Raw genomic sequence first — 23,890 nt, 5'->3', positions numbered from 1 at the left:
GTAGAAGCTCATAAATCATGTACAGCTCTAAGTCTGAAGAGACTCAAATCATACAGGAGAGAAGCCAGTCAGTTGAGTTTGTGGCAAAACCTTTTACTCAGACAGTAGGAATTAAATGACATTCATTACAAGATGATTAGTTAAAACATTTCAAATGCTAGTGTTTATATTGTAATATGTTGTAAGATGCATATTTTATCTCCCTCTTCATTTTGAATGAGTAGCTGGAAGTAGTAAAGTACAGACATCTTCAAAACATAATATTAATCAAACATGTCATGGATGATCTGGTGTGTCTCATGCGTGTGTCTGTGTCTCAGGTCTGCAGGCTGGTCATGTGAGTCTGTCTCCTCCAGAAGGCTGTCCTGCTCACATCTGCAGTCTGATGAGCCGCTGCTGGGCGTCCAGCCCTAAAGAGCGGCCCACGTTCAGTGAGATCGCTCAGACTCTGGCTGATGTTCCCGCGGACACTAAAGTCTGAAGCATCGCCATCACTACAATCAGAGACACACTTCAGACACAAGAGTCGGTGCCGTGACACGCTCAGGATCAGGCTTTCACCCGCCTTAAACACGCTTCTGTCACACAAATCATCTGTTTACGGTTTTGTAGTTCGGCCGCTTCGCTCCGACCCGAAGCTTCCTTCCTCAGGGACGCCAGAAGGCGCTTCATGTCAGGGCGATGAACTTTGACCTCTGACCTCTTGACAATCGCAGCTCCATCAGGCCGCAGACGCAGGAGGAGGTACTGCAGATGTGCTCGTGTCGAGGAATCGGCAGTGATCAGTGTGTGTGTGTGTGTGTGTGTGTTTCCACAGGATGATGTCACGTCAGGAAATGCATCATTAGTGGAATTCACTCACTTGTATTTAGAGACTAGAGACTGAAATACCAAGCTATAATCCCATTAACAATTATACACACTGCAAAAATAATGTTCTTCCTCTGCATTTTTAATTTTTTTATTTTTGTTTTTGTTTTATCTTAATCTTCAGTCATTTTGCTTCTCCAGTTCATGATTTAAGAACGTTTAGATATTTGTGCTGGAAAACAAGACAGAAACACTGAGGAAGAACATCATTTTTTGCAGTGCACTAATTGAGGTGTATGTGGTGAAAGAGGTTGTGCGTAATGATAATATGATCTTTATGTTTCTTTGAGGTGCTCACAGGTGACTGTGTTGGTGTAATAAATTAATATGCAATGCCTCAGATTAAGCCATGATTTATCTTTATTCCCAGTTCACTGTCAGTCTCTTCCAGAGTCCTTTTTTGATTTTCTGAATCTCACGTGCTTCAGCAAATGCCACTCCAAACTTCAGATGTGATGTAGGTCAGTGCTTCTCATCGGGTTCCACTAGGGGGCCTCATATGATTCAGAATGAACAACACAAGCATTAAAATCAGCTAAAACAACTAAAAATCAACATTTTTTTTTGTCTTTAAAGAAGCAGGATTCTATGGAAGCTTGTTTCCACCACTAAATAAAAAAAGGGTAACTGACTTTTTATCTCACAATTCTGATTTCAGAATTGTGAAATATAAACACAATTGAGTTATAAAGTCAGAATTGCAAGATTCTGACTTTAAATCACACAATTCTGATTTTATAACTCAATTCTGACTTTATATCTCACAATTCTGACTTTATATCTCACAATTCTGACTTTATATCTCACAATTCTGACTATATCTCAAAATTCTGACTTTATATCACACAATTCTGATTTTATAACTCAATTCTGACTTTATATCACACAATTCTGACTATAACTCACAAGTCTGACTTTATATCACACAATTCTGACTTTATAACTCAATTCTGACTTTATATCACACAATTCTGACTTTATAACTCAATTCTGACTTTATATCACACAATTCTGACTTTATATCACACAATTCTGACTTTATATCACACAATTCTGACTTTATAACTCACAATTCTGACTTTATAACTCAATTCTGACTTTATAACTCACAATTCTGACTTTATAACTCACAATTCTGACTTTATAACTCAATTCTGACTTTATATCTCACAATTCTGACTTTATATCTTGCAATTCTGACTTTATAACTCACAATTCTGACTTTATATCTCACAATTCTGACTTTATATCACACAATTCTGACTTTATAACTCAATTCTGACTTTATAACTCAATTCTGACTTTATAACTCACAATTCTGACTTTATAACTCAATTCTGACTTTATATCTCACAATTCTGACTTTATATCTCACAATTCTGACTTTATATCTCACAATTCTGACTTTATATCTCACAATTCTGACTTTATAACTCACAATTCTGACTATAACTCACAATTCTGACTTTATAACTCACAAGTCTGACTTTATAACTCACAATTCTGACTATATCTCACAATTCTGACTATATCTCACAATTCTGACTTTATATCACAATTCTGACTTTATATCTCACAATTCTGACTATCTCACAATTCTGACTATATCTCACAATTCTGACTTTATATCACAATTCTGACTTTATATCTCACAATTCTGACTATCTCACAATTCTGACTTTATATCACACAATTCTGACTTTATATCACAATTCTGACTTTATATCACACAATTCTGACTTTATAACTCAATTCTGACTTTATATCTCACAATTCTGACTTTATATCACACAATTCTGACTTTATATCTCGCAATTCTGACTTTATATCTCGCAATTCTGACTTTATATCTCGCAATTCTGACTTTATATCTCGCAATTCTGACTTTATATCACACAATTCTGACTTTATATCTCGCAATTCTGACTTTATATCACACAATTCTGACTTTATAACTCAATTCTGACTTTATAACTCACAATTCTGACTTTATAACTCAATTCTGACTTTATAACTCACAATTCTGACTTTATATCTCACAATTCTGACTTTATAACTCAATTCTGACTTTATAACTCAATTCTGACTTTATAACTCACAATTCTGACTTTATAACTCAATTCTGACTTTATAACTCAATTCTGACTTTATATCTCACAATTCTGACTTTATAACTCAATTCTGACTATATCTCACAATTCTGACTTTATAACTCAATTCTGACTTTATATCACACAATTCTGACTTTATAACTCAATTCTGACTTTATCACACAATTCTGACTTTATAACTCAATTCTGACTTTATATCTCACAATTCTGACTTTACATCTCACAATTTTGACTTTATATCACACAATTCTGACTTTACATCTCACAATTCTGACTTTATATCACACAATTCTGACTTTATATCACACAATTCTGACTTTATATCTCACAATTCTGACTTTATAACTCAATTCTGACTTTATATCACACAATTCTGACTTTATATCTCGCAATTCTGACTTTATATCACACAATTCTGACTTTATATCACACAATTCTGACTTTACATCTCACAATTCTGACTTTATATCACACAATTCTGACTTTATATCACACAATTCTGACTTTATAACTCATAGTTGTGAGTATATCTCACAATTCAGAGAAAAAAAAAAATCAGAATTGTGAGATAAAAAGCTGCAATTACCTTTTTTGGAAACCAGCCTCCATAGGATTCTCACAGTCTGGGATATACGAGGATACCTCATATTAAAAGTGTGATTTCTAGACCTGGAAAAGTCATGAGAATTAATTTAACATACATTTGTACTAATTATGCCAAGCTCTAAAATATTTTATCAGGTAGTAATTGTGAGCAAACTTACTTTAAAAACCATTAATCCCTATTCACAGATGACTAGAAAAATCATGCAAATTCTCTGAAATCCTGAAGTTTCATGCACAGAAAGTAGGATTGTCTGTAGATTAGAAATCTGTTTTGAAAATCTTTTTCATTGCAGCAGATATTATTCTGGGCTGTGGAGTCAGAGGTTGAGATGTTGTTTGTATTTATGATGAAGGTTTTGTGATTTTAACACGGCCAGTGTTGGTTTTATTCTCCCGTCCCGCAGCAGAAACTCATCTGGACTGTTTCGCTCTCAGTGGTTTTCATCAGGTCAATTCTGACTTTTTCTACTAAAAGTGCCTAGAACATGAAGGACTTGTTTGCTGGGTTTTTTTTTTTACAGTGTCTTTTGTAATGCCGTTAATGCTTATTGTTTTTAAGAACTGCTTTTTATATAATTGTTTCATATGTATTTTTTTATTATTGTTGTTTTATTTGTCTTTTGTTTTAATCTCTGTGAGTTCATCCTCACTGTCTGTTCACTGTTGTTCTCTCACACCGTGATGCTTTTATTTTCTGCTTTAGTAAAGGTCACAGTAATCCAGATGTAATGCTGCTCATTAAACGGTCACGTTTTTAACAGCCTTGCTGTATTTGTGCTCCACAAACAACGATCTGCTCTATTTCTCCATGTGGAATTGGTCAAATGAAGCCAGTTATGTCGGATGGTAATGCTAATGATCATCATACACGCTCCAGAGTATTTCCTTGATTATCATAGGATACTATGACACTACCATGGTACAGGTTCAAAGACAAGGGTAATTTTGGCACTTATTGTCCATGTTTTTTCTCTGTTGAACTCAAGTAACCCATCATACCTAACCATGGGTTCAGATCTCTGTTAAAGACAGCAGATGGCGGTGTGTGTGTGTGTGTGTGTGTGTGTGAGAGAGTGTGTGTGTGTGTGTGTGTGTGTGTGTGTGTGTGTGTGTGTGTGTGTGTGTGTGTGTGTGTGTGTGTGTTAGAGAGAGTGTTTTAGAGAGAGTGTGCGACTGAGAGTGTGTATGTGACTGTATTATAGAGAGAGTGTGTGTTTTAGAGTGTGTGCGACTGTTAGAGTATGTTTGTGTGACTGTGTTAGAGAGAGTGTGTTTTAGAGAGTGTGCAACTGTTAGAGTGCGTTTGTGTGTGTGTTACAGAGAGTGTATTAGACAGTGTGTGTGTGTTAGAGAGAGTGCGACTGTGTAGTGTGTGTGTTAGAGTGTGTGTGTGTGTGACAGTATATTAGAGAGTGAGTGTGTGTGTGTGTGTGTGTGTGTGTTAGAGAGAATGCGACTGTGTTAGAGTGTGTGTGTGTGACAGTATATTAGAGAGTGTGTGTGTGTGTGTGTGTGTGTGTGTGTGTGTGTGTGTGTGTGTGTACTTGTTTTTGTGAAATATCAGGACACAAATGTGTATAATGACATGGGTATGACATAGGTATTACAAAAAGAGGTGAAATATGAGGACATTCAGCATGTCCCCACTTTTCAAAAGGCTTATAAATCACAAAGAATGAGTTTTTGTGACAAAGTAAAAGTGTGCACAGTTTCCTGTGAGGGTTAGGTTTAGGGGTAGGGGTAGTGTAGGGGGATAGAAAATACGGTTTGTACAGTATAAAAACCATTACGCCTATGGAATGTCCCCACATTTCACAAAAACAAGTATGTGTGTGTGTGTGTGTGTGTGTGTGTGTGTGTGACAGTATATTAGAGTGTGAGTGTGTGTGTGTGTGTGAGAAGATGATGATGATGATGAGCGGAGCTTCATGCAGATAGTGTCCAGGTGTGTCTGTGACCTCCGTCTCTCTGATGCTCCTTCTCCATGTTTGTTTCTTATTTTCATTTTAAAAAGTGTTTATTGGACTGACACTTGGTTCGTACCTGGAAATGATGCGTATGCATATTATTACTGGTCTGTGTGGAAGCCCATTTCTGCCACAAGAAATGCTTTGGTAATTCAATATGAAATAATAAGTTGAAATTACAACTTTCTGTCATAATTTTGACTTATCATTTTGACTTCTTATGTCATAATTATGATTTCCATTCAACCTGAACTTGATTCTAGATGTGTCTGTGAAAACAGTTCATGCTCACACTTCACAATAAAGCTTCTTCAGCTGGTGTGTTTTAGTGTTTGACTTCAGGAGGATCTGTGTTTGGTCTCAGTGACTCATGGATGTTTTTCACAAGAGGGTTTTGTCCTTAAGCACATTCCTGCAGAATACATAGACATTTGATTCAGATATTATAATGAAATGTTCACCTTCTCAGTACATCTGAGGATTTTATAACAGTTTCTATGGGAACCACAGTGCTTAATGCAATGGAATGATTGGTTTGTTTGTTTGTGTGTGTGATTGTGTTTGTGTATGTAGTTTTTCAGAGCGATAATTGTATTAATAATTATAACTAAGCGGGTTTGCCCTCATATAATTGATTTAACACAACGAACTTTAATAACGTTACTATCGTACATCTATTCATAGAATAATTCAGCAGCGGACTGACACGATTCCCCGCCTTCTAGTGTGACGTTTGCAGCAAGCGCAACCGTTTTGGTATTTATGCAAATGAGATAACGCTTCAACCAACCGCGCTCCAGGCCGTCCCCGCACCAGCCAATCGCTGGACTTCACTGTGACTCGCCATATAAGGAGCGAGAACTCCAAAAAAGGAAACAGCGTACCTCTTTATATGGAGGAAAGTAGATCGGGCTTGTACAGATCGTTCCGCGTTTGCGCAGAAGAAGCGTTTCACGAGCGCGTTCGCAGTGATGATTGACAGCTGTCAGTGGAGAGACGCAGAGTTGAAGCAGCAGTGGGGGTGCGCGAAAAAGATCGATGATTTCACGCGTTCAGACGACGCACTAGATGACGCGGCGGAGTAATCGCGGAAGCGCTCGTCTGGTTTTCCTTTTAGAGAAAGCGCGTCTCTCGCGGAGCTCCAGGAGGAGAGAAAGTGGGAGTGAAGCGGGTTGACGGCGCTCAGGTTCAGCATCACTTCTCAAAGTTTCGCGCAGCAGACTCTGTTTGTTTATCTTCCCGCGGGAATAACGTGTGTATGAGCGCCGGGTCGCACTCACTCACACACTGACCGTCGCTCCAGCGCTCCGCTGCCGTTATACGGATCGTTTTCTCCGGTTTATAGGATGCTATCCAGCCAGACCGGAGCGGCTCTGACTGGAACCGGATCAGCGGCAGGGAAGAGCGCAGGCCACGGCGCGGTGGTGATCGGCGCCGGGGTTCGGACGGGACTCGTCCGCTCCGCTCCAGCGGGGATGCTCGGGGGTAACGGAGCCGCCAGAGGAGGCGTCCGGCCGATGAACGCGAGCGGACTGGGGCCACTGCAAGCCGGAGGGATGGTGGGAGGTTTGAGATTCGAGCCGGATAAACAGGGACCCCCACACGTGTGCAGCGGCTCTGACGCGGACTCCGACTCGGGCGATGAGGATGAGCACATGGGGTCAGTTGGGGACGGCCGGAGGGGAAGCGGCGTCAAGCGGGAGAGGGCAGAGATGGAGGCGGCGATGGTCGCGCAGGAGGCCGGCTTGTCCTCTGGGGGGTTCGGGGTGCTCGCGGGTGGAGTGGCCGGAGCGAAACCGGGCAAGAAGACCCGGGGGAGAGTCAAGATAAAGATGGAGTTTATAGACAACAAACTGCGGCGGTACACGACCTTCAGCAAGCGGAAGACTGGCATCATGAAGAAGGTGAGAAACTTTATGATTGTGTCAGGATGAAGAACAACCATTCAATCCAAGCGCTTTTCACAGTACACTAAAATGCTTGTTGCAATGTTGCAATAAGGGAAGTATTCTATTGTCAGCCAGAGAAGATCATGAAAGTGTCAGAATGAAACTAGAAATTCATTGTGGCGTAGTGAGTGCTGGTAACTGAAGGGTTGTGGGTTCGAATCCTGCTAGTGTTCTTTAACTATTACTACTGTGTCCAGCTGGTTGCATAAACCACTTAGACTAGTCTAAAAAGTTAAGACACTGTTTTTCTTGAAGAGTGGTCCTAATTTTTTAAAGTCCGTTACATAAAAAGGCAGATTGGTTTAATTTGAATTGGAAAAGTAACATTGATTACCCCTTGGTTAAATGCAAGTTGGTCAAACTAGTTCTTAAGACACAGTCTTAATTTAGTGACTAAGTTTATGCAACTGGCCCCTCAACACTGCAGGAGAAAGATTTTAAGTCTTTCTCAACAAAAGCATCTGTTCAATTAGTCATATGGAGGTTAAAGGATTAGTTCACTTTCAAATTAAAATGTCCTGATAATTTACTCACCCCCATGTCATCCAAGATGTCTTTCTTTCTTCAGTTTAAAAGAAATTAAAGTTTTTGATGAAAACATTCCAGGATTTTACTCCATATAGTGGACTTTAATGGAGCCCAAACGGTTGAAGGTCAAAATTAGTTTACAGTGATCCCAGATGAAGAATAAGGGTCTTATCTAGAGAATCCATCGCTCATTTTCTAAAAAATAAAAAATAAAATTTGTATACATTTTAACCATAAATGCTCATCTTGAACTAGCTCTCTTCTTCTTCTCTATTTGCTGGAATTCAAATAAAGAAGAGAGCTAGTTCAAGATGAGCATTTATTGTTAAAACGTGTATATATATTCTTTTTTTCCCCTTTTTTTTAAATAAAATGAGCGATGGTTTCTCTAGATAAGACCCTTATTCCTCATCTGGGATTGTGTAGAACGCTAGAATCAAACGCTGCAATCAAACTTTGTAATTGAGTAAAATCCTTAATTTCTTTTCGACTGAAGAAAGAAAGACATGAACATCTTAGATGACATGGGGTGAAAAAATTATCAGGAAATTTTAATTTAAAAGTGAACTAATCCTTTAACAACACATAATCATAACAAAACTAACAGTTGTTTGTCCTAGACAGCAGTGAGATGAAAAACTTCTCAACATGTACTCATTCTCCTCAGCTTTTCTCCACATTCATTTCATTGCTCTGAACTCCTACTGTATGTCAGCCAGCGACTCATTCCCATCTGTTTTCATTCCCGCTGAGGAATTGCAGGAGTAAATCAGGCGTACAGGAGTGACCTGCTGGATTGGGTCTTGTTCTTCTGCACACGATGGTTCTCTCTCTGTGTGTTGTATCACATGTCCTGTCCTTTGGTAGGTGATTTGAAGTCACAACAGACGCGACGGGCTGTGAGCTTTAAATAGAACCAGCAACTGACATTCTCTATTACAGAGCAGCTCTGGTGCCACACAAACCTCGAATGAATCTTGACCCACATGCTGGATCTCAGACCATCAAAACACTCTTAACTCACTTTGATTAGTTCGAAAGTGACATTTACGACTGAGAAGGTGCTTACGAATTAAATCAAACCCTCAAAGCAATAATTCACCGAAACATTCTGCTCACCTTAAAGGGACAGTTCACCCAAATATGAAAATTATATCATGATTTGCTCACCTTCAAGCCATCCTAGGTGATTATCGGTTCAAACAAATTTGGCTGGGCAACAAACTCAAGCTCCTCTTCTCTTATATCGAAATCCTCCAACATTTTTCTTTAAATTTTCTTGTTTTAGGCTTCTAATTTGTATCTGGTGTTTTGTTTTTGTTTTGTTCTATCCTCTGAGCTTCAGCGTTTGACATTGTGTCATGCATCAGGTCAGAGGTCACTCTTCCACCCCAAATCGACATGTACGGCCATCTGTCGAAAGCTAGTTATTATAGTTAATAAAGTTTTAAATATGGATATTTTTCTTACAAAATCCATCGCTTCACTTCAGAAGGTCTTTAATAACCCCTCTGGAGCCGTATGGATTATATTTATGATGAATAGGATAATTGGATAATTTTTGGGTGAACTATCCCTTTAATGTCGTTTCAAACTTGTTTTTCACATAATACACAAAATTTGAACAAAATGCTCTTTTTATTTATAGTAACCATGACTGTCAATCTCCAAAAAGCACTATTACAAAAGTCCATCCATATGAATCCTGCACTGTATTTAATTTCATAATATCAAATGCTTCAATGTTTTATATGAGCTGCTTTTATGGTTCTTAAATGGTGTTTGATTGCACTTCATTAAAAAAGCAGCATGGACATTGTTCAAGATCATCCTGATTATGTTCCACAGAAAGTCAAACATGTTTGGGCGACATGAGTGAATGATGACAGAATGATCGCTTTTGGCTGAACGATCCCTTTAAGATGAAGTAATACTGGCTGTCATTGGCTGTAAGAACGAGATCTTTCATGAGCTCATGGTTGGGTCGAATCTCTCTCTCGGGTCCTTTTTGATCTTCTTGATGAGCTGATAGTCTTCCTTCATCCTTCAGCTGAATGTGGAAAGCTGCACAGGGAATTCTGCCATTTATTACGCTTTGAGAAAGCAGAGGAATGAGAGTTTTTCTGCACATGAGCCTGTTCAGTCTAGAAGTGTTTGAGATGTGATTCACCTATAGAGAAATTGGATGGAAGCGTCTGCAAAATACATGCATGAATGTAATATTGCGTAAAGTTAGTTTGTGTGCATCTCACTTCCCATCTTTACATTCGTATTCTGTATTTATTCCTGGTTAAATCAGTTTTCTGCAGAAGGTGAGCGAATTAAGCAGCCCACATGGGCCGTAAACATCTGACAAATGTGCTTTCACACCACACACACTTATTGGATGTTAGTGTTACTAGTTGAAGTTGAGTGTGTCGGTGAGTCTCATCACCTGCCGTCACTCATACTAAACAGCTGAGCAAACGGAGACGTGATGGGATGATCAAACTGACTCTTTGAACTCTTTCACAGCTGCTCCTCAAACACTCTTCATATGAGAGTCCTGAGCTTTTGCTCACAATCTGCTCTGAGAAATGTCCTGTATTAGATGGTGGTGTTTGAAGGCCTGTAATATTCAACATAAATCAGAATCTGAATGCTTTTATTGTTGTTGCACACATTTTGCAATGAAATTAGATGGAAAACTTAAAGGTAGGGCTGGGTATCGTTTGAAAATTGTCGATACCGAGACGATACCGATACCTTGACTTCGATACCGATACCTAAACGATACCTTTTTCAATACCAATTTTATAAAATCTGTTTAAACAAGATTACATAACCTCAAAAAAAATATTTGGTTTTATATTTTAATTTTGTTTACTTTTTTCAGACTCAAAGACTCTCCTGAGCCACTGCGGGGAATAAAAAAAGCACAAATTAACTAAATTTACCCAACACAATAAATCAGTGCAAATAGTTTTAATAAAGTTTAGTTTTCAATGCAAAAATTCAGTATGTGAGGCTCTTTTTAAATCACTCAGCAATTGTTCTTCTTCAAAAAATTAATTATTATTAACAAGATCAAAGCGGAAGTAAGAGTGACGCAAGTTCGTTGAAATAAGAGTTCTGTGTCTTTATTAAAATCAACACATTAATGATTCATCTTTCATCCACCCGCAATTAATTTGAATGTTATTTTTTTATTACTTGGCTCGACCCGCAGATTATCCGCAGTATCAGGAGGACGCTGATACCCCTTTTTCAGCAGAATTGTTCGCGTTCTGGAGCCAGAGGCAGAGCCTGTGCTCGTGCAGGCGAACGAGCCGGTCACGAACCGGTCGCGTGTTTCCATAGACTTGAGGGACGAACGCTGATGTAAAGCTGCTGTGTGTTGTACCTGTCCATAACTAGTCTAAAAAACATTGCGCGTTCCGCTGTTTCTGCAGGCAGTGCGACACTTTTGTTTTATGTTAACAGTATTATCTGTAGTGAACCGGCTGCTCACATAAACAGCCGTTTCTCACCCGTCCATTCGGAGATAAACTGAAAACGAAACCGTTGATTCACTCGCCCTCTCGCACATAGGGTCTCTCTCGCGCGTATAGTTTTATATATTTAGATATAAATAATAATGTAGCGCAACGTTACTTGCTCCTCAACGAGACAGCGAAAGCATTTCTCCGCCCCTCTACTCGGCTCCATTCTGAGGTACCGAAATTTGGTACCGAATGACAAGACACTTTTCGATACTCGATAGTATCGAGGCAGTTCGATCGGTACCTAAAAAAGTATCGAGTTCGGTACCCAGCCCTACTTAAAGGTCATCAACAAAGAAAATTAGATGTATTTGATGAGTAAATATTGCAAAAACATGCATAATCATTTGTTACTTGAATTGGTTTTTTTTTTCACCCCCTTTGTTATTTTAGCAGTTCAAAAACAGTCCGTAAAGTTGCAAACTGGTTTTTGTTATATTATTAGGGGCCAAGTATCCATATATGCTAATAACTTTTCTGCCGTATGTTCTGGAAAGTAAAATCCTTAGCTCAAGATGATTCGATTGCACCCTATGACGTCATTTTCCATCATGAAGTTTTTTTTTAACTCATCTTAGACGGTTCCTCCAATTTTCACCAAAATCGGCTATTGGCTGATAGTTTAGTTTAAAAACAGCCGATAGTCAGGGCCGATATATCCTGTCAATCAAAAGAGGGCAGGAAAATGCACTGCATTTGGTCTTTGTGTAAAGAAAATGCTAAGAAACCAGTTTGATGTTTAATATTAATAGTAATTATATGAATTAATAACATTCGGAAAGTTAAGAAATATTCATTTTATCTTCATAATTTAGTTAATGTGTGTTAATATTAATGAGTAATGTTAACTGAAACCAGTTACTCTGAAACAAGTTGATGAAATGCAAAGTTTTTATTTGCATTTCTTTCAAAATATAATGATTAATTATTAATTATAATGAAACTATCATTCATTTAAAAGAAGGTATAAAAGGCAAAACCCCTCAAACTATCGGTATCGTTATCAGTATCGGCAGATATCGCTCTGAATAATCGGTGGGGAAATTTAGTATCTGTGCATCTTTAGTTGCATAAACGCAATTAGCTAGCGTCTGCACTAGAGTATTTGCATAAGGCGATCTGATTGGCTTTTTTGAAAATTTTTCAACTTCTGCCGCGAGCAGCGCTAGTGAAGCGACGCAACAAAACCTACAATTCAGTTCACTAAATATGTCACTAAATTATGAGAATGCAGCGTTTCGCAGTGTCGCCAACTGCTTTCAATTGAAAGTAACTAAAACTGGTAGCTAAATGTCACTAGATGGCATCATAATGGCAAATTCATTGATCTATATAAATATAAAGGCAAAATAAGAATTTAGATAAGGTTTGTCCAAGAAGTTGCTAGATTTGTCCCTAAACTTTTGAAAAGAGTCTCAAAAGGGGCAGGGAAGTCGCTAAATCTAGTGACAGAATCGCTAAATTGGCAACACTGGTGTTTTGGCGCAGTGCCACCTACTGGTCAGGAGATATGAAAAATGGCTATTTTTTCACATTACCGTATAATTACAAAACTCTTTGAGTCACTGGGACCATGCCCTGAAGGTACTCAAAGTTTTGGAACGGCACAACCTTCTGGTCAAAATTTATCATGAAATTTAAAAAAAAAAAATTGCTTTTGATTAGTTTTGCCTATTTTAGTGAAACAGGTCTTGATAGATTCTGTGAGTCATACTGCAAACAATGATACCAATTATGCCATAAACGGTCGAAATTAGTAAAAAAAAAAAAATTTACAAATGATTTAATCCAAATGTTCTTAACAATGCATTGCCTGTGATATTTGTTTTCAGTAATTGTGTGTTTAGTGTAGTTTTGTCTCATTGCACTTCACTAGTTTTACCTAAGTAACTAGTGACTTAAGGCGTGAGACAAAATACACTTGTGTTGAACACACAATCACTGGAAACTAGTCTGGATCACATACAGAGTTGCATAAACACATCCAAAAACTGACTAAACACATTTCTGCTGTGTGTATTATACATGTATCATACAGTATATTTGATCTTTTTCATGACAATTGCAGTAGTGATAGACTGAACACATGTCATTATTGATTCTGCAGCACTAATGACCCTCATTAATAATGTCCTGTGCTGGTTAGTCTCATGATTGGTTACTCTGTAGCCCAGCGTTCCTCCTTCAGCGCAATCAGTCACACGCTGACCGGCGTCTCTATTAATAGTCTTATCTCACATTGTTTCAGCTGCGTCTCTGCCATACGTCTGGAGCGAACGCTCGTCTGGACCAGTTTAAACCATCTCTCGGCTTCCAATGGTTATCTGTTAGTAAACACTGAGCCAGACCCTTTAGAAACATCCCTTCAGTTTCTGAGTCTACAACAGCAAATCTCAATCTCAATAGAGAAACACTTACTGCTAACACATTATAAGAAGAAACCATTAGTTAATGCATTAACTAGCTAACATTAAGTATTTTATAAAGCTGACTTGGCTTTCAATGTTTTGCTGATATCTTAAAGGCTGTTTAAAACACGTGTTGTTCTGTTGAGCGTTAGCTGTGATTTCTGAGCGTTTTCTGCATTCTGTCTCTCTCTCTGAAGGCGTACGAGCTCTCCACACTCACGGGAACTCAAGTCCTGCTGTTAGTGGCCAGCGAGACGGGTCACGTCTACACGTTTGCCACACGTAAGCTGCAGCCCATGATCACCAGCGAGACGGGTAAAGCGCTGATCCAAACCTGCCTGAACTCTCCGGACTCTCCACCTCGGTCCGACCCGTCCACGGACCAGAGGATGAGCGCCACGGGCTTCGAGGAGACCGACCTCACCTACCAGGTGTCCGAGTCCGAGAGTCTTGGAGAAACCAAGGTGAGTTCAGCATTGAGATGTTCTGCTTGGCTTTGTCTTTTTCTTCTCATATTTCATGAATCCATGAATCACATGAAAAGGGAAAAACTCTCGAGTTGGTCCAAAATCCACACACTGAAGAGTTATTGTTGCCATATTAAAGCGCTCAAGTATTTCATTCCTCCCGTCTGCACGTTTGTTCTTCATCCTCCGCGTTCTGATCTGCTTCTTCAGACAGTCTGCCTTCTTTACTGTGTTTACTAGAGTGATTCACCTCTGCTCAGAGCAGATAGATAGTGAGTATAAATAGTGCTGCACTTATTATGACCTTCACTTTGTAGTTTGTTGACTTCATCCCATCAGAAATGAATCACTTGTAAATGACGCTTGAAAGCGTTACAAGACGATCCTCTCCAGCTTTTCTCAGATTAATCATATAAGTAGGTTCAGAGCCGTCTGTAAACCAAACATCTCATGTTTACTTGTTGCTTTCTGTCTAGATGGAGTATTGATCACACTGTGTTTGTTCTGATTCCTGCTTCAGTCCAATGTTGAGTTTCACATTACCGTAGTCAGAACGCATGTGTCAGGTTTCATGTTGAATGTCAATCATTTGTAGTTTAAGCTAGGGCTGTAACGGTACACAAAACTGACTGTTCGGTATGTGCCTCGGTTTTGAAGTCACGGTTCGGTACAGCAGGGGGAAAAATTATACTTTTTTTTTTTTTTTTTAATTCGTAGTTTACTACGGAAGAGGATTAGGGCCAAGCAATAATAAAAAAAAATAAAACCAACTCGAGATTAAACTCGTTACATTTCGAGAAAAAAGTCAAGATAAACGTTGAGAATAAACTCATTAAATTATGAGAATAAAGTCATTAAATTACAAGAAAAAAGTCGTTAAATTATGAGAACAAATTCGTAATTTAACGAATGAGAATATGTTGAGAATACGAGTTTATTCTCAACATTTTATCTCAACTTTTTTCACGTAATTTAATGAGTTTATTCTCAACATTTTATCTCGCCTTTTATCTTGAAATGTAACGAGTTTTTTTCTCGTAATTTAACAAGTTTACTCTCAACATTTTATCTCGACTTTTTTCTCGAAATTTAACGAGTTTTTTTCTCGTAATTTAACAAGTTTATTCTCAACATTTTATCTCGACTTTTTTCTCGAAATTTAACGAGTTTTTTTCTCGTAATTTAACAAGTTTATTCTCAACATTTTATCTCGACTTTTTTCTCAAAATTTAACGAGTTTTTTTCTCGTAATTTAACAAGTTTATTCTCAACATTTTATCTCAACTTTTTTTCTCGTAATTTAAAGTTTATTCTCAACATTTTATCTCGACTTTTTTCTCAAAATTTAACGAGTTTTTTCACGTAATTTAACAAGTTTATTCTCAACATTTTATTTAGACTTTTTTTATCGAAATGTAACGAGTTTTTTATTCGAAATTTAACGAGTTTAATCTCGAGATGGTTTTATTTTTTTTATTATTGCTTGGCCCTAATCCTCTTCCGTAGTTTACTGAAAAAATTGTGTCTCTATCTTTAAATTAATTCAATTATAATTAAACGTTTCTTAAGGATAAAAAATGATCTCTGTTAATGATGTAAACTACTGTATATATGGAGCACTTACTTGCACATTACTATAATAATAAAGGTTCAGAGCCCAAACTATTAGCCCAAATTCAGTTGCTGTTTATTTTTAGATATAATGATCACTCAAATAACAAATTGTATGCAAACTTGTAAACTGCACATAAGTCAGTTTTTGCAACTTCTAAACAGTAAAATGATGACTATATGCACAGTCACTTCCTGGTTGTCGTTAAGCCAGCTTGGGCATTTCCGGTGACCTGTTAGCTTATCATTTGTACTCGCTGTACATCGACACACAACCATCAGTGGTTGACTTTTTAATGTTGTATTCATATTTTAATGCAGTTATCACATTTACTAAATTTTTTTTTTTTTTTTGAGCACTTCAAATGTTATTTGTAATGTGTTGTCCCCATTTGTAAAACCGAACGTTTCAAATGTAGGAAATCCAACATTTGATAGAAAACGCTTATTTAAAAATAAAAAAGACATTAATTACCACTTTAACCAGCAGGTGGGGGCAGAGTAGCATTTATTAGCCATTTCCTTTAATAGCTTTTCACTTAGTTTAGCTTTTGAATAAATATTAAACATAATAAAATGGCCAGGTTTAAAAAAATTGTCAATGTGAAGTATGAAGAACTCACAAAATCGCATGAAAAACAATAACTTTTCTTGTGAATAAATTACACAGAAAGCGAGCCCCGCGCTTTCGCTTTGAAGTGGAAGCAGTGCAAGCTCAATGATTTTGGCACACTTGTGAAAACTCACATTTTATTAATTGAATCTAACTAAAGTGTACAATAAACCATTTAATTTTGATGCTTTTTCACACGAAAGTGTGAAACTGATGGCCGAATTTAATTTAGCAGAGGAGGAACACTGAGGTACGTCTTTATTTACGTTTGATTAACTAAATTAATGCTATGCCTGACTATTTAAGTAACTATATTCTGATTATAAACTAAGTATTACACCATTGATGCTCAACACACCAGCAAGTGACATTTCACCGGAAGTTTTTTCCAGCTGGCTTATATTATTCCGTGCATATAGTCAAATCATTGTTGAAATATAATCATTTACACAGTGGCTGTCATTTTCATGACAGATTTATTTAAACATACATTAAATAATCAAGACATCACTAACAAGTTAAGTAAAACATAATGAATATATAGGGTAAATATTTGTGCATATATTTAGCGAAAGAATTCATTTTTCTGGCAAAACACTGATTGATTGAGCGATTACACAAGATATTATACCTTACAGTAAGTTGTACTGTATCTTTCAACATACCTTCAGATGTTCATTCGTGTTTATTCTGTAACTAGTATTAAAGAGGAAGAGATGACCGCGTTCACTCGCGCCCCACACTGACATTTGAAATGAGGCGCCTGTAGAGCGATCTACTGCCGCCAAAACGCTATTTTTGTTTGAATTTCATGATAAAATGGACAGGATTTGAAAGATGACACCTTGTTTCTTATCGAAAGTAACAAAACGCAGAGCTTATTGTGATTATTGGTGGTTGGGTTACAACGCTGTATTCGTTGTGTAGATCCAGTGGGCCAGAGCTGGGCAGCAGGGGGCGGGTCGCATTCGGTACACCATGAGCGTATCACAGTACGTACCATGGGTGGAGTTGTCAAAAGTACCGACTTCAGTACCAAGTCAGTACTGAAATTTTAAAAATGTGATGCTTTGAGCGCTGTTGAGCGGATTCGTAAACACCTCTGATTGGCCATTGTGTTCACACGCTCATCAGATATGTCTGTGATTGGCTTCAACGATCAACGCTGTAAAAAAGTTGTAAATAGTCATCAGTGACACTCTTCACCGAGAGCTTACACAGATACACATGGACCGGTCTGCTGATAGAGGCCTGCTTTCAAACGCTCCCACTTTCAAAAGGCTTTCAAATTCAAACACTTGAATGCTTTCAAACACTGCCGTGCGTTGATTATTGTAGCAAATCACAGACATATCTGATGTGTGCGTCAACACAATGGTCAATCGGAGGTGTTTATGAATCCGCTCAAGTGTCCCATTGGTAGCGAAGTCGGTACTTTTGACAACTCTAACCGTGGGTGGTGCATCAGTTTTTCGGTTCAGTTTGAATATCATTACACAAATAGTCAGTTACACCCCTAATATAAGCAGATTGGTAGATTTGATTGGCATCACATATGCAGTACTGTATGAATCTAAGGAAGATGAAGGCCGTCTCCAGGAAACCTGTTTGGAAACACTCATTACATTACAGAGAAATGTCCCACAGCAGATTTAACATGTTATTGCATCAATAATGGACGTTGTTCCGTGCGAAGACCGTTACTGTAGCTGGTGTCAGGTTTATTGTGTCTAAATGATGAACAGATGCAGTCGGTCCAGCAGCACCTGTCCTGAGAACCCGACACGAGCCGTCGGTCGCCTCAGCGTCCCGTCTTTGAAGCCGTCCTTCAGCTTAACCCCGCTGACGTTTGGCATGACCGGATAAAGAGCCAGGTTCTGCTGGCCGGGTCACATTTGCACAGACTCAGTCGAGCGCGTTCCTCTCATTGATAAAAACTGGATTCTGCCTCCATGGCCTTATATGGTGTGATTTCCCAGCGCGCTCTTGGCCGAGGCCCCTCACATTCCATATGAGCCGCAGCTGTCGACGGACCCGCTGGCCTCTTTCTTCTCCGCTGATGTGATTTGGAGGTTGTATGTTTAGGGTGGCCAGTGTCATGATGTTAGATGAAGCTGTAGGAATTCATGCAGACAGATAGACTCTGTTATTATCATTTTCAGCTTGATTTACTGGTGTACATTTGACTGCAAAAAATTATTTTCTACCTCAGTATTTTTGTCTTGTTTTCCAGTACAAATATCTAAACATTCTTAAATCAAGATGCATTTACTGTATATTCCTTGGCAAAATTTGGCTAACTTCACAATTATTGCTGTAATCTCAAATAATCACGATTAGACTGAATAATCACAATTAATCAATAATTATGACAGGCCTAGTTTTAAGCATAAAGGTACTTAATTTTGATAAATTTTTCAGAAAACAAGACACCATTTTGCTTCTCAAGTAAATGTATCTTGATTTATGTTTTTTTTTTTTTTTTTTTTTTAAATGTTTAGAAAGTGTGTTTTTGCAGTGCAGATGTTGTTCATTTGAAGCATCTTACAGTTGGGTGATTATAGTGACTGTAAATCAGCTCTGGGGTGGAGTCTGCCGGTCGGTGATGTGTTTTACGTGGATGTCATGATATCGCTGTGGTGGGCATCGCTCCATGTTTGAGCTGGTGTGGTTTGTTTGTGCTCATTAGAGTCCTTCTATCTACTTCATCACTCAGACTCTTAAACATGGCCCGAACCCAGAGCGCCGTTACTCTCTCGGCCTCACGCTGATGTTTGCTCACACTGAAGCGTTTGTCATGAAGAGTCGTTTTAGCCTGGCATTGGCAGTGCATTCCAGCATTACGATGCCAAACCTCCATCCGTCACTGCGGCCGCTTCTCCTGAAAATCACCCACGTCTGCAAGATGAAATCGCATAATGAACCAACCTGAGTGTGTGTGTGTGTGTGAGAGTGAGTTTGCTCTTGCAGAGAGAACCTACTCCAGCAGAAATCTGTAGTTTCCAGAAGTGTTTTGCATTGATTACACACAGAATAAAGTCTAATTAGTCTTCCTACGATGTAAAACATCTCTAAACCTGCGTGCTGCACTCATTCATCACCCGTGACAGCCAGAAAAGAGTCAGAATCTGCTCTTCTCCTCTTGCTTCAGAAGTTTAACATTGAACACAAGAAAAACATTTTTATATCACTTTGGATGATAAACAACATCCCTAAAAAATAGAGATGCATTAATATGACCATGAGCTGTATTGAGTTTCAGTGATTTAAAGGTTTAGTTCACTTCAGAATTAAAATTTCCTGAATTTTCTCACCCTCTTGTCATCTAAGATGTTTATGTCTGTCTTCAGTTGAAAAGAAATTAAGGTTTTTGAGGAAAACATTCCAGGATTTTTCTCCATATAGTGGACTTCACTGGGGTTCAACAGGTTGAAGGTCCAAATGTCAGTTCTACATGATCCCAGACGAGGAATAAGAGTCTTATCTGGCAAAACTATTGGTCATTTTCTAATAAAAATAAAAGTTTTTAACTACAAATGCTCATCTGGACTGTTCTGCGATGCATTACGTAATCACGTTGGAAAGGTCACGCGTGATGTAGGTGGAAGTACCATGGTAGGGCGAAAAACTCCATCGCATTTTCTCCTCCAACTTCAAAATTGTCAGACATCGTTGTTTTATTGAAAAGGCCGCATGACTTAGTCTTTGCTCTTTGCATGTTCGCGTTGTAGACACTGGATGAGTACTTTCGCCTACGTTACGCATTACGTGACCTTTCCAATGTGATTACGTAACGCGTGGCGCATCGCAGAACAGTCAAGATGAGCATTTGTTGTTAAAAGGTTTTTTTTTTTTTTTTAAAGTGATAGATTGTTTCTCTAGATAAGACTCTTATTCCTCGTCTGGGATCATGTAGAGCTCTTTGAAGCTGCACTGAAACTGACTTTTGGACCTTCAACCGATTGGTAACTGTATGGAGAAAAATCCTGGAATGTTTTCCTCAAAAACCTTAATTTCTTTTCGACCGAAGAAAGACCTAAACATCATGGGGGTGAGAAAATTATCAGGAAATTTTGAAAGGGTTAGTTCACTTCAGAGTTAAGTCGAGAACTACTGATTTTAGAATTGTTTTGACTGATTTATAAAAAAGAACAGGTTTGTTTGTTTATGAATTAGATTGCGCTGTATGTTTGTTGTAAGCAGCAGGCAGTGCAAAATAAAGACATGATGTGTGTTTAATAGAGCGTGGAGGTCATGGGTTCCAATCCCAGGCAATGCATGAACTGATTAACATGTAAACTTGAATTCACTGTGAGTCGCTTGAGTTAAAAGCAGCTGACAAATGATTTGTTCTCTTTGATTGCATTGGGTTTATCCAGCTTACTCGCAGATGCATCATTCCTTCAGTCCCACTGCTGTAGATTCAGAAGCGGTGAGAGAGACTGAGTCTCCTGACTGACACATTTCATGCGGCCGCTGGAGGTGTGCGTTGAGTGGCGTGTCAGCGGCGGGAGGGGCGCGAGCAACTGGACGGGTCAGCGGCGATTGGCTGCACCTCTCTAACTTGGGCTGCCTTGCCTTTTTTAGCCGTCCCAAATGGAGCTGTGAATTCCACATGGCTGGCAGAGTGACAGAGGCAGAGACGGCAGCCAGAAACACAGAGATTAGAACGAGACCGTCGACCAGAACACACACACAGCAGTCTTTACAGTAATTGTTCACTCCCACAGTTAAACGCAACCGTTGCTCTCAGCGGTTTGAGGTGTGAATGTGACGTCTGCTTGCGGATCATTTATTATTGCATCTGATCATGCCATCTTTCAGAGGAAAGGTGATTGTGGAGCTTGTGTAAGATCTGGCCTTTCTTCTAGAGATCTGCCCTGTGTTGTGTTGATGTTGGGGAGATGATGATGTTTGTTGATCACTATTGTTAATTGTTGAGTGTTATATGGAGGAGTGAGACTGAGACATTAATGCAGTTTGAACTCATTTATTCTGATGATGATGACGATGTGACCGTAACCTTGACGATTATGAGCTCGTTATTTTCATCTGTATTTTCTCCCATCAGACAGGCAGTGATATCAGAAGTGTTTCCTGTGGTAAATATGAACTCTTTCCTCATGCTGATGTTTAGAGGGCTCGTGTGTGTGTGTGTGTGTGTGTGTGTGTGTGTGTGTGTGTGTGTGTGTGTGTGTGTGTGTGTGTGTGTGTGTGTGTGTGTGTGTGTGTGTGTGTGTGTGTGTGTGTGTGTGCTTTTGTTTATATTACATTGTGGGGACCAAATGTCCCCATGATGTAATATAAACCTGAGTTCACCTACATCGTGGGGACCAGCCAGCGGTCCCCACAATGTAAATGGGTTTATAAATCATATAGAATGAGTTTTTGTGAAAAAGTAAAAGTTTGCACAGTTTCCTGTGAGGGTTAGGTTTAGGGGTAGGGGCAGGGTAGGGGGATAGAATGTACAGTTTGTTCAGTGTAAAATGCATTGAAGTCTATGGAAAGTCCCCACAATTCACAAAAACAAACATGTGTGTGTGTGTGTGTGTGTGTGTGTGTGTGTGTGTGTGTGTGTGTGTGTGTGTGTGTGTGTGTGAGAGAGAGAGAGAGCGCGAGAAAACACTAGAAACGGAGGCGTGTGAACAACAGCTGAAGGTACAAACAGCTGTCAGGAAACACGAGCACCAATGCGGCAGGAACCAATCTTATACTAGTCCATTACGCACACACACACACAAGTAAAGGACCCCACAAAGTCAAAAATTCCCTATCTTTCATACTTTGTGGGGTCTTATGGATAAATATAAGCACACTCTCTCTCACGCACACAGACAGACAGACAGACAGAGGTATGTTTGGTTTTCATGTTTTTTGTGGACTTTCCATAGACATAATGATTTTTACACTTGACCCTCAAACAGGCCTATAAATGTTTTATTATCTGACATGTTTGATAGGAGAGAGATGGAATCGCAGACGTTCCCACTGCTGATTCTTTGGGATTTCAGAGAAATGCTCTGCAGTTCCCAGTGTGACTTGTTTGAACAGTGGTTCAGTCGGACCTTGGACATCAGGATTCCTCAGTTAAACGCTCCGGCTGTGTCTCATTTGCCTCTCTAGTGCCTTGTGACGTGAGTCACTATGTAGTGAACATGAGTTACTTACTACTGAAGTAGAGAGCAGAAGGAGACGCTCCCTCAAAGCACATCCATCACGGCACAGATGCTTATTTCACTGAATTACATCCTGCATTATTTATTGTGCAGTTTTTATTTCTAGGCTCTGAAACTGAATGATTTAATGTTCATGCTCTGTTTGCATAATTGTTCAGCAGAAGCTCAAGGTTACATATATTGAGAATAATTGCTGTAATGAGGACACAGTTGATTAATTATCTGCTCATACCTGAGCATAACAACAATAACTAGCACATTTCAAGTGCTGCTGTGAGAATGAAGCCTGAAGAACAGATTCAGACACGATACTTATTGATAATGTACTGTAGATATATGTGTGCTATTAAATAACACAAAAGATCAGTCGGTAAAGCTGATGGCGGCTCGCTCTACCTCTGACCTACTCAATCAGTCACATATAAACCTCAAACAGACTCACTCAATCATGATTTCATTAGCGTGTTTGTTCTTCTGTGATTCTGGTTTGGGAACATTTTTTCCTTTGTGGTTTTGCTCATATTAACCTCTAACAGAAGAAACTGGAAGAGCAGCTGATCCATAACATGACCTTTTGATGGGAGGTTGAAATGTGTGTTTTTGGTGATCATTTGTTGTACAGTATGTCTGAACATTATTGAAGTACAAATTAATACTTTTATTCAGCAAGAACGCATTAAATTGATCAAAAGTGACAGTAAAGACATTTGTAAAGTTACAAAAGTTTTCTATTTCAAATAAATGTTTCTATTCATCAAAGAATCCTGAAAAAAAAAAGTATCACTTTCCACAAAACAATTAAGCAGCACAACTGTTTTCAACATTGATAATAATCAGAAATGTTTCTTGAGCAGCAAATCAGCATATTAGAATGATTTCTGAAGGATCATGTGACACTGAAGACTGGAGTAATGATGCTGAAAATTCAGCTTTGATCACAGGAATAAAATACACTTTACTATATTATAGTAAATAATAAAATACAATATTAAAAATATTACTCGCATTGAGTGTCTGTGAGCGAGCGTGTGTGAGTGTATGGTGTGTGTGTGTGTGTGTGGGA

At 38.7% G+C, this 23,890-nt stretch overlaps 2 protein-coding genes across 6 annotated transcripts in view; both read left to right on the top strand.

Moving 5' to 3' along the window:
• ptk7b (protein tyrosine kinase 7b) overlaps positions 1-6,128 on the top strand; it is a 90,520-nt gene extending 84,392 nt beyond the window's left edge. For all 4 annotated transcript variants that reach the window (XM_067385704.1, XM_067385705.1, XM_067385703.1 and 1 more), the window contains one exon: positions 321-6,128. In XM_067385704.1, coding sequence (XP_067241805.1) covers positions 321-481 — 161 coding nt within the window. In that variant the 3' untranslated portion in view covers positions 482-6,128. The remainder of the gene's footprint in view (positions 1-320) is intronic.
• A 429-nt stretch (positions 6,129-6,557) lies between these two features.
• The window catches only part of srfb (serum response factor b), a 31,823-nt gene continuing 14,490 nt past the window's right edge, over positions 6,558-23,890 (top strand). For both annotated transcript variants that reach the window (XM_067385707.1, XM_067385708.1), the window contains exons 1-2: positions 6,558-7,458; positions 14,158-14,424. In XM_067385707.1, coding sequence (XP_067241808.1) covers positions 6,901-7,458; positions 14,158-14,424 — 825 coding nt within the window. In that variant the 5' untranslated portion in view covers positions 6,558-6,900. The remainder of the gene's footprint in view (positions 7,459-14,157; positions 14,425-23,890) is intronic.

Source organism: Chanodichthys erythropterus, chromosome 5 (assembly GCF_024489055.1).
Source record: "Chanodichthys erythropterus isolate Z2021 chromosome 5, ASM2448905v1, whole genome shotgun sequence".
Classification (NCBI taxonomy): domain Eukaryota; kingdom Metazoa; phylum Chordata; class Actinopteri; order Cypriniformes; family Xenocyprididae; genus Chanodichthys; species Chanodichthys erythropterus.
Note: the sequence above shows the minus strand (reverse complement) of the source record. Positions and strands in the feature narration are given on the sequence as shown.